Raw genomic sequence first — 12,249 nt, 5'->3', positions numbered from 1 at the left:
AACTGAGGAATGGATCTTATTTTTAAAAATTTGACTCAATTCTCTGTTTATTTAAGAAATGAGGTTTTTATCAGAGAAACTTGCTTTAAATTTTTTCCCAGTTATGATTACTGTACATTTCCTTCCATCCTATTCCTCCCCATCCCATTTATCATACTCTTATTTCTCCTTTCATCCTGTCCATCCTCATGTGTTTTGCCTCTGACTACTGTCTATCCCTCATCCTGTCTTCTATCAGCCTTCCACCTTCTTTCATCCTTTTTCCAACCTATTTTCCAATAAGGTAAGATTGATTTGTATACCCAACTCAGTGCGTACATCATTCCCTCTTTGACTTAACTACAATGAGATTAAGGTTCAAGGGATCTGAATCTCCTCCCCCTCCATTGTAATAGCTGTTTTGTGCATCTTCTATGTGAGACAATTTATCCCATTCTACCTCTCTCTATCCTCTCCTCCAGTACATTCTTCTTTCTCACCTCTTAATTTTATTTTTTCGGATTATCAGTCCATTATATTCAACTCACACCTTGTGCTCTCTATGTAGACTCCTTCTGACTGCCCTATGTGAAAGTTCATAAAAGTTATAAGTATTTTCCCATGTAGGAATGTAAACAGTTCATTATTATTAATTCCCTTATTATCTCTTAACTGTTTACCTTTTTATGCTTCTCTTGAATCTTGTGTTCAAAAGTTAAGTTTTCTGTTCAGCTCTGGTCTTTTCATCAGAAATGCTTAAAAATCCTCTTTTCCATTGAATATCTATTTTTCCCTGAAGAGTTATACTCAGTTTTGCTGGGCATATGATTCTTGGTTTTGCCCTCTAATCCTCTAATGTAGAAGCTGCTAAATTTTGTGTTATCCTAACTGTGACTCCATGATATCTGAATTGTTTCTTTCTGGCTACTTGCAATATTTCATCCTTGAGTTAGGAGCTTTGGAATTTGGCTATAATATTCCTGGGAGTTTTGATTTGGGGTCTCTTTCAAGAGGTAATTGGTAGATTCTTTCCATTTTTATTTTACTCTCTGTTTCTAAAGTATCAGGGCAGTTTACCTTGACAATTTCTTAAAAGATGATGTCTAGGCTCTTTTTCTATCATGGCTTTCAGGTAGTCCAAGAGTTCTCAAATTATCTTCCCTTTATCTATTTTCTTTTTTTAATTAATTAATTAATTTTTATTTTTCAACAGACACTTCCACAAGATTTTGAGTTCCAGATTTTCTCCTCATCTCGCCCTTCCACTCATCCTAAGACAGCATGCATTCTGATTACCACTTCCCCCAATCTACCCTCCCTTCTATCACACCCCTCCCTTCTGTATCTCCATCCCTTCTATTTTCTTGTAGGTCAAGATAGATTTCTCTACCCCACAGCCTGTATATCTTTATTTCCCAGTTGCATGTAAAAACAATTTTTAAACATTTGTTTTTAAAACTTTGAGTTCAAAATTCTCTCCCTTCTTCCCTCCCCACCCATCCCCACTGAGAAGGCAAGCAATTCAATATAGGTAATACATGTGTAGTTATGCAAAATACTTCCATAAAAGTCTTATTGTGAAAGACTAACTATATTTCCCTCCTATTCTGCACCCCATTTATTCTATTCTCTCTTTTGACATTGACCCTCCTCAAAAGTGTTTACTTCTAATTACCCCCTCCTCCCATTTGCTCTCCCTTCTATCATCCCCTCACACGCCACTTATCCCCTTCTCCCCTACTTTCTTGTAGTGTAAGATAGATTTTCATACCCAATTGAGTATGCATGTTATTCCCTCCTTAAGCCAAAGGCAATGAAAATAAGGCTCACTCTTTCCCTCTCACCTCCCCTCTTTTCTCTTCCATTGAAAAAAAGCTGTTCTTGAAAAAAACTTTTTCTTACCTCTTTTATGTAAGATAATTTATCCCATTCTATTTCTCTCTTTCTTCTCCCAATATATTCCTCTCTCACTCCTTAATTTTATTCTTTTAGATATTATCCCTAACTATTCAACTTACCCTGCGCTTTCTGTGTATATAATTCTTCCAACTATCCCAATATTGAGAAAAGTCTCAAGAGTTAGAAATGTGATCTTTCCATGTAGGAATGTAAACAGTTCAACTTTAGTAAGTCCTTTATGATTTCTCTTTCCTGTTTACCTTTTCATGCTTCTCTTGATTCTTTTGTTGAAAGCCAAATTTTCTATTCAGTTCTGGTCCTTTCAACAGAATGCTTGAAAGTCCTCTATTTCATTGAATGACCTTTTTTCCCTGAAGTGTTATACTCAGTTTTGCTGGGTAGGTGATTCTTGGTTTTAATCCTAGCTCCTTTGACTTCTGAAATATCATATTCCAAGTCCTTTGATCCCTTAATGTAGAAGCTGCTAGATCTTATGTTATCCTGATTGTATTTCCACAATACTCAAATTCTTTCTGGTTGCTTGCAATATTTTCTCCTTGTCCTGGGAGCTCTGGAATTTGACTACAATATTCGTAGGAGTTATACTTTTGGGATCTCTTTCAGGAGGTGATTGGTGAAGTCTTTCCATTTCTTATCCTCTGGTTCTAGAATATCAGGGCACTTTTCCTTGATAATTTCTGGAAAGATGATGTCTAGGCTCTTTTTTGATCATGACTTTCAGGTAGTCCTACAATTTTTAAATTGCCTCTCCTGGATCTATTTTCCAGGTCAGTAGGTTTTCCAATGAGATACTTCACATTGTCTTCAATTTTTTCATTGCTTTGGTTTTGTTTTATAATTTCTTGATTTTTCATAGTTATTAGCTTCCATCTGCTCCATTCTAATCTTTAAGGATTATTTTCTTCAGTGAGCTTTTGAACCTCCTTTTTCATCTGGCCAATTCTGTTTTTTAGGGCATTTTTCTCCTCATTGGCTTTTTGGATCTCTTTTGCCATTTGGGTTAGTCTATTTTTAAAGTGTTATTTTCTTCAGCATTTTTGGGGGTCTCCTTTAGCTAGCAGTTGACTCATTTTTCATGATGTTCTTGCATCATTCTCATTTCTCTTCATAATTTTTGCTCTATTTCTTTTACTTGATTTTCAGAATCCTTTTTGAGCTTTTCCATTGCCTGAGACTAATTCATAATTTTCTTGGAGACTTTGGATGTAGAAGCTTTGATTTTGTTGTTTGCTATTTGTATACTTTGGTCTTCCTTTTCACCAAAGTAAGATTCTATAGTCTGATTCTTTCTTGGGTTTTTGGCTATTTTGCCAACTATTTCCTTGTCTTTTGAGTTTTTTGTCAAGGTAGTTCTCTGCTTCCAGTGAGGGTGGGAGGTGTACTGTCAGTCACTAGATCTCACCCCTCCTAATATGTGGGCCTAGAGTTCCAGAAACAGTCACTGCTGCCCCTGTCTCTGCCTCTGATGCTGCTGCCATGGTTCCTCCTCAGAAGCCTCCTCCACCCACTCTGTTGCCCTGGGGCTGTGACCTGACCACTCTACTATCTCACACAGGTCTCACAGGGTTTTTCCACAGACCTTCCAATTTGTCATTGGCATTTTGGAGTCATAAAGTCTGGAAATTGCCACAAGTGCCTGAGATTTAGTCCCTCCAAGGCCTGCTCAGATTCCATTTGGGCCACCATGCTGGACTATGTTCTGCACCTAGTGTGGCACAACAGACACTTACTAGCAACATTCCAGGCTATCTTGGGCTGGAGATTTGCTTCATTCCATCATTCTGTAGCTTCTGAAACTCCAGAATTTGTTTAGAATCATTTTTTACCGGTATTTGGCTGGTCCAGGGGAGAGCTCTAGAAAGTCTGAGCTATTACTCTTCAATCTTGGCTCTGCCCCCTTGATCTATTTTCCAGGTCAGTTGTTTCTTCCATGAAATATTTCACATTTTCTTCTATTTTTTTCATTATTTTGATTTCATTATTTCTTGATGTCTCATGGAGTTGTTAGCATTCACTTGCCCAATTCTAATTTTTAAGGAATTATTTTCTTCAATTATCTTTTGTGCTTCCTTTTCCATTTCAACAATTTTACTTTTTAAGTTCTTTTCTTCAGTGAATTTTTGTATATCTTTTCCACTTGTCCAGTTCTGATTTTTAAGGCATTATTCTTTTCGATGTATTTTAATGCTTCTTTTTATTATTTGGCCTATTCTGGGTTTAAGTTGTTTTCTTCAGTATTTTTTGTGTCTCTTTTTACCAAGCTGTTGCTTTTTTCATGATTTTCTTTCATCATTGTCATTTCTTTTCCCAATTTTTCCTCTACTCCTCTTATTTTATTTTAAAAATCCTTTTTGAGTTCTTCCAGAAATTCTTTTAGGGCTTGAGACCAATTAACATTTTTATTCAAAACTTTTGGTGTAGCCATTTTGACTTTGTTGCCTTCTTCTGAGCTTGTATTTTGATCTTCCCTGTCACCATAGTAACTTTTTATAATTAGATTCTTTCTTTATGTTTGCTCATTGTTCCTGCCTATTTCTTGACTTCTAACTCTATGCTAAAATGGGTTTTGCTTCTAGGGTGGAGGGGACACTGTCTCAGTCTTCAGTATTTTTGTGCAACTGTTTTCAGAACTAATTTTGAGGACCTGTAAGTTTTCAGTTCTTCCAAAGTGGTATGCTCTAAGGAGAGGTGTGTTTATTACTCCCCTGGTCTGTGAAAGACCACAAATACTCTTTTTAGCCCTGGAAATTTGACCAGGCCCACCCACTTCCTTGTAGTCACAAGCTTTGGAGTGCTAGTGCTCTTCCTTGCCCTGGAACTGTGACTCAGGATGGTGTGTGGGCAATGCAATAGACTCTCACCCCCAATGCCAGCAAAGGGACCCCTGTAATCTTCTTCTGACCAGTTGTCTGACCCACTTACCATCTGTGAACTTAGAGTTCTGGAAGCCACCAGTGATTCAGTCATCCCCAATGCCTGCCACTGGTTTACAGTGGCACAGCCTGCACTGGCAAAGCCAGCAGTAGACTGTGCTCCATTCTCACTGCCATGCAACAGACCTTTCTTGCCAACTTTCTAAGTTGTTCTGCTTTAGAAAATCATTTCATCATGTCTTTTTGTGGGTTGGACCATGCCATAATTTATTTCGGGACATTATTTAAAGCTGTTTGGAGGGGAATTTGGGAGTCCATGCCTTTTCTCAGTCATCTTGACTCTGCCTTCTTCTCCATCCCCCAAGAGAAGATATTTAAGGTAGGTTCTCACTGACTTCAATCCTGGTTTATGACTGTCAGACTGGCCTATCTTTTATGAGATTTATTTTCCACTGTATGAAAATACAGGAGGAAACTACTGGTAAAGCTCTCAGGAACTAGTGGTTTGGGCTTGACTGCAGTGGTCTTGGGTTTCCATCTTATTTCCTTCTGTGCTTTGGGGCAGAGTCCTTGCTATTGAAACTTAGAGGGGAAAGGTAATTAGATACTCATGTCTTCTATGCATGTCTGGTCTACTGTTGGAAACTGTGTTTTCTGGAGCCAAGACAAAGTGAGCATCTAACTTTATTTTTTTGTTTTATTTTGTTTCTGTTTCCTTTTCCAACATGGCTAATATAAAAATAGTTTTGCCATAACCTCTCATATAATCAAAATCAAAATGCTTACCATCTCAAGAAGGAGGATGATTTGAGGAGAGAGAAAATTTAGAACTCAAAATCTTAAAAAAATGCTTCTTTATAAAAGAAATATTTAATGAAATAAACAAAATCAAAAAATTTAATTAAATAAAATTTAATAAAACAATAATTTATTAAAATAAATAATTTTTTAAAAGAGAGCATCTGATTTGTTCTATGAAGTTTGGATTCAGTCAAAGGAGTGTACTTGAGGACCTAGAGGGTCACATGAGGCTTGAGACTGCAGGTTTCCCACTCTTGACTCTAGGCAATGATGACATGTCCTAATAGTCAATCCTCTTAGACTGAACTCCATCTCCTCATTACTGGAAAATATTGTTTAGAAGTAAGTATCTTATGTAACATAAGCAGTGAATAAGAATCAGTTTCTAAAAAATTTTTCATAACTTTTATCTTAGCTATTTCAAATTCTGATTCATTTTGTCAATAAATCTATGATAAATTAGTGGAACTAAAATTTACTTTCATTAGAAAGAATAGATTTCATATGATATAACATATTTCACATTGCAATGATGATCTTTGCAATTCTTTGTTCTTCAGTTACAGTAAAATCAGGTTTTAATATGTATGGGTTGTTTGTCAAAATGGTAGTCTATGAGATAGAGATTGATTCTGTAATTTCATTGATATTGAGGAATCTCTGATGAGAAAGCTCTGTCTCCAAATATGAGTCAATTCCTTCTCTATCACACACACATATACACACACGTGTATGTATCGATAGATATACACATAGATATTCTCTCTATCTAGACTTGAATTTAGTTCTAATTAGTTACAAGACTAGCCTTTGCTTCATGTTGTCTTTTCATTGTTATAGAAAATAAGTAATTCTAATAAATAATGAATTTCTCCTCATAATGTATTCATTATAATTATGAAATGTTTGGGATGAATGATGTTGTCACAATCCCAAAGTTATTTAGAAATGTGAAACTTCTTACCTAAAACTTTTGAGGGTGATTTGATCATACAAAAAAAATATGTGAAAATTAACTTGCAATCACAAAGGCACTAGCTTGGACTGAACCCTACAAAATTCTCTTTTGTACCATCTGTTGCTAATGGAACATAAATGTACACTAAAAATAAAGATCAAGATAAAAATAAAAAGGAGCGACAAACTTTCAATGATGAATCCTTTTAGATAAAATCTCCAAATGGAAAATGTCTAGCTAGTAAAGGAAAGAATGAAAAGGCAAATGGGAATAGGAAACCATGTGTCTTTGCCCAGTGTACAGTTAAGAAACAAAAATGTTGACCCTGAAAGTATTGCTAAGTTCTAGAATAACTTCCCTTACCAGAATACAACTTCTATTCTGAGCTGTTCAACCCTCGATTTTTATTTATGCATCTGAGTTACTTAGGCCACTATTGTTTACAAAATCTCCTGACATCACTAATGTGAATGCCATTGGAGGTCACTAAGATAAATCATCATGCTTTGAACTATAAAAATATAAAATAAAATAAACTGGCAATGACATGGAGTAAAAATGTCCTTTGATAGATTACTCACTGATGCTGAGACATATCTTTCTCCATGAGCTGAAATGGAAACTAGTTCAACGGAAACAGTTTAGTCAACAGATTGGATCTGGTATTACAGTGTCAGCCTCACTATCTTCCTGAATGGGGGTATCCTGCAATCATGTGGCCTTAGCAGCATCTACTTAACTCAGGGACTGTGACAACATCATTCATCCCAATCATCTGTTTAGGACAAGGAGATGCATGGCCAAGACAAATGTGCCTCTTTGCCTCCTACTCCTTTGGCTTCCACTAACACATCCGATCCCACAGTGGCCAGTTCCTACCCTTATCAAAGCCCATATACCAGCCCCATTCTAATTTTTGGCACCCTAAGTAACACTTACTACCTTCTGTGGTTTTCCTCCGGTCCTGGTGGCACCTGATGTCTCTCCAAACACAGCCAGCCCTGAACTGTACCAGTCTCCTGCTGTCTTGACTCAAATGCCTATATTATAATTGCTTTATTTTATAGCAACTTCTACTTGGATATTTCATCATGGCATGGAGAGGGTCTGGCTTCACAAAGGAGACATCAACAGAATGCCTTCCTGATGATGCATCTTTTATCAGAAAACCAGCCTTGCTAGGTTCAGAGTCTCCCTTCAACAGAAAGTTGATGACCACCAGTTGGTGGATCATTTTTTGGCCATAGCAATTCATGAAAAGCATGGAAAGTTGTTATATACATAGGAAGATGGAGTGTCCATATGGATAATAATAGCTGATAATGACGTAGTGCTTTAAGATTCATCAAATGCTGGGTACAAGATGTCTCAAAAATCAAAGTATAATTTAAAGCTTAAATACTAGCACCAGGGACTTCCAGATATTCCATTTCTCCTCTCCATTTATGGATACTCTTTGGATCTGATGTAATTGACCCACTGATGAAATAGCTACATAACTATCTGTTGAATTGTCCTGGTCGCATTTTCCATTCAGTATTAACCTTTACTAACTTAATACTGCTCTCTGACTTTTGCAACACCTTGTAAATGCTACCTCATTTGAGCTTCCGAACTGTTCTATGAGAAGATATGATCTGTATTATTATCTCCATTTACAGAGAGCTTAAAGGACTTGCCTCTGGTTACACATTAACCAAGGTCTTTCTGACTCCAAGTCCAGCTCACTGTTTATTGTATCAGACTACATCTGAGCACTGGATGAAACCAGACCTCTTTTGGAATACTGAATTTGAAGGATTCCTTATGAAGTTCTATTTCATGTGAAGTTTTATGAGAAACTTCAAAAGAAGCACACACGCCAGACTTAGGTTCACTGTTTTCTGTGCAAGACTCAGACCCTTCTATCCTAATTCAAACTGGCAGGCTGCTTAGAGCTTGCCTCCTAACTCTAGGCTTTGGTCTCCCAGCCAATCGGAAGGGGCACCTGGAAGGTTACTCGGGCTACAGAACAAAAGTGTTTGCATGGTGATGCCTTGCCACTTGGAGATGTGATCCTGACTACTCTGAGTCTGCCAGAACATTGATTTCAGGCACGGACAAATCAGACACCTCCCCATCTTGATTCACTTATGTAGACGAGCAGATTTTGATTTTTTCCTTTGTGCAATGAAGTTTTTAAATATTGACCTGCCAACAACAGGAGGAGATGGTTCTCAGCTTAGTCCTGGAGAGCAGAGGAGTGATGAGATTTTGTTTCAGTCTAGTATATCATTCTTGAAATGGAGACATCAGACTTGAAAAATCGAACCCCAGTACCTACACCAAGATCTGCCTGAACAAAAGCAGTGGGAGTTCATTTCCCAGAGAAAGGCCTTGATTTTTGAGATTCATTTGCTGTTTCAGCAGATGCTGTTCAGAGGAATTAGGGTTAGAAAACTCATGTTTCTTCCTGTCATTAGAAGGATGTGCTTAGTGACTTATCCTTCCAAGTGGAATTAGCCTACAATAATAGATGTACTTTGCCACAGATTCCAGGAGGTAGCAATCTTCTCCTCCTCAAATTGCCTTATGTTACTAACTCATTTGTGTTAATGCCATATCCCATTCACCCTCTACCCTCAGAAAGAAAGTAAACTCTCTGAAGGCTGGTATTGCTTTTTGTTCTTTCCCTAGAGCTTTGCACAGTCCCTGGAGGGTAGTAGGTGCTTAATGTTTTCTTAAACTATTTAATTGAATTATTTAATACCAATGTTTGCATTATATAAAAAGTTAGGGTTTTTCCTTAAAATGAGTGGATTTGCACAGAAAAAGTCTAGAGAAATTACATATATATATATATATATACAAAAATGCATGTATATGTTTATGTCAGTCAGAATAGTATATTGACTACAGAGCTGGCCTCAGAGCAAGATAGTCCTAGATTCAAGTCTTGTCTTGACTAGCTGTGTGAACCTCGGTAAACCACTTAATATCTCAATGCCATAGGCAGCTCTCTAAGCTATAATGGCAAAGGGTGCCAATGGACTTCAATAAAGGAAATTCTTGGAGCTCTATACACTGATGAAATCACAGATCTGGGGCAAATATGTATACATATAGGTATGTGTAGATGCATACATGAATTTACATATTTATTCTCTAATACAATATGTATAGATTCTCTAATGTATGTGTATATATTTAAAAAGACTTTCTTTAGAGCCTCTCATTCCTTAGAGACTCTTTAAACATTAAGAAGCAACCTTGGATCTCTACACAAATGGGAAAGCCATTAAGCAAATTGTTTTTGACCCTTGGTAGATACATGAAAAGTCTTATAAAAAGAATGTAGAAAATCTTACTAAGACATCAAGTGCCTTATGTCTTCATGTGGAAAAGCCAGTTAGAATGTCCCATCTCTGCTCATGGCTTGCTAGCATCATTGGACCACAAGTTTATGGTGCAGTTAGCCCAAGCATCAACTGGACCCCATTGTTCTTTCTATGCAATGGAACCCACAGAACTTCATGGATCTTTCTTCCACTTATGAAGGTAGTGACCACTTTCAATATTCTAGACTACTATGACCAAAAAAGAAATTAATACTTTTTGGTCAAAGTGGTGATGAGCTTCTCCAAACTCACCTAGGCTACTCTCCCAAAAATGGCCACAGTCCTGCACTAGGCCTTAACTGGAACATTTTCCCAGGTTGGTAGGTCTTACCAGAACTTTAGCTCCACTGGTGTAGCCTTCAAGAACTCAGGGTCACTTCCAGGCACTGAGTAAGCACCAGAGGGAGACTTTGGTGGAAGTTGAAACAGAAACTTCCCTCTCACAAAATGTTAGAAGGAAGGCTAGCTGAACTCTCTCATTAGAATTATCTCTGAATCGTAATTGTATACCAGAAGAAGGATTCTGCCCCTGGTGTCCATGACATGGTATGCTTATAATTATTTAACAACTGAATCTCAAAAAAACAATATACATACAACACATTTTAAATTCAATCTGCATTATTATTATTTTCTCCATGACTTTCTTAAGTCTAGACTATTAACAAAACAGTAAGTCAAGCCCTGATTTGTAGTGTTTATTGATAACTGAAGTATAAATACTTACACTGAGAATTTAATAATTAACTTCCAGCACATCACTGGATCCATTGGATGGATTTCAAGGGGTCTGTGAAATTGGAGGGGGGAAAATCGCATCTTTACTTTCACTAGCCTCAAACTGAAATTCATCATTTCCCTTAACCATGAATTTGGGCGATAGATATCATTCTAGAAAAGGGTCCATATGCTTAACCAGACTGTCCAAAGGGATTCATAATTCACAAAAGATTAAGAGCTCTTAGACTAGAATCAGATCATTAAAGAATCAGATTTAAAGCAGAAATATTTGATGTTGTTTTGGGGTCCATTAAAACTGCTGACATAAATCATACATTTTTAGAGTTGGAAGAGATATTAGACATCTTCTACTCCTACTCTCTCAATTTACAGATGAGGAAACTGTGACCCATAAAAATGACATGATTTGCCTAAGGTCACATATAAATAGTACATAGAAGAATTGTGATTCACATCTCGCTTCTCTGTATTCAAATCCAGCATTCTTTCTACTGCCATATGCTATGACACAGATAATAACAGGTGTACAGCTCGGCCCAAAGGAAAGAATATGTACACATGGTTTTTCCTAATAACCCAAGTCTCAAGTACATCTGCAGAGAAAAATCAGGTGAGGAAAAGAAATAATTCTTATACTTTCCAAAACTGGTCATGTAACCTTGCAAAAACTGTATCATTTTTCATGGAAGAAAATGTAATGTTTACCTTTCAAATTTATCTTTTTTCCCCCACTGTCAGCCCCTTGACTTGCCCATGTAATTGCTGTTTATTAACAGTCATCAGGGATAAGAAGAACAAAGTTGGTACCTGGTCCCAGGCGGTGGTATTGTCATTTGGGTCTCCGTCCAACCCAGAAGAAGCTGAAAGATTGAGATAGGCCCAGTCTTGAATGGTCAAGTTTTTCCATCTCCTTTTGTGTGAGAATGTTTGCTCTCTTTTGTTGCAATAACTTTTGGTCCAAAGAACATTAAGAAGCTGGTCTATTTCTAGAAATGTCACAAAATACTGATGTCAGAGTAAAAGCATGCTGTTTTTACATAAAAATTAATTTAATTTTAACTTTAATGGAAAGAATACAGGATGTATAATCATAGGGTCTGGGTTCAAATCCTGAACCTGCTTCTATGTGGATCTTGGACCAGTTATATCATTTTTCTGCATTTCAGTCTTTGGTATAGATTCACCTTAAAGTCCTTTCTTGCTCTAAATTCCATAATCCTATGATTTTTTTGCTTTTGTAGATTGGTGACCACAGCTCAGGGGACATTTTATAGAAGAATTAGACACCAGTGAATATCACAAAGCTTTGAACTTGGAGGATAGATGAGAGACCTCTGCTGGCCCCAAGAGAGATTCTGAGATGATGGAATCACAGATCCTTAGAGTCAGAAGAGATCTCTGAGACCCTTGAGTCCACCTCATCCATGCTTGATTAACAATATTCTCTTCAACATATAATTATAGTTTTAAAGAGTTGTCTGAGGGCACTGAGAAGTTAAACTACTTGTCCAGTGTCCTAGGGCCAGAATGTGTCTAAAGTAGGACTTGAAACAAGGTCTTAAAAACTACAAGGCCTAATCTTTAACCATCATGATATACT

General features: G+C 37.0%; 1 protein-coding gene across 1 annotated transcript in view; it reads right to left on the bottom strand.

Moving 5' to 3' along the window:
* Positions 1–12,249, bottom strand: part of SLC39A12 (solute carrier family 39 member 12) — a 109,180-nt gene that overhangs the window by 65,171 nt on the left and 31,760 nt on the right. The window contains exon 4 of the mRNA XM_072650250.1: positions 11,457–11,635. Coding sequence (XP_072506351.1) covers positions 11,457–11,635 — 179 coding nt within the window. The remainder of the gene's footprint in view (positions 1–11,456; positions 11,636–12,249) is intronic.

The sequence above is a fragment of the Notamacropus eugenii genome, chromosome 3, assembly GCF_028372415.1.
Source record: "Notamacropus eugenii isolate mMacEug1 chromosome 3, mMacEug1.pri_v2, whole genome shotgun sequence".
Taxonomy (NCBI): domain Eukaryota; kingdom Metazoa; phylum Chordata; class Mammalia; order Diprotodontia; family Macropodidae; genus Notamacropus; species Notamacropus eugenii.
This window is presented reverse-complemented; position numbering and strand designations above follow the sequence as displayed.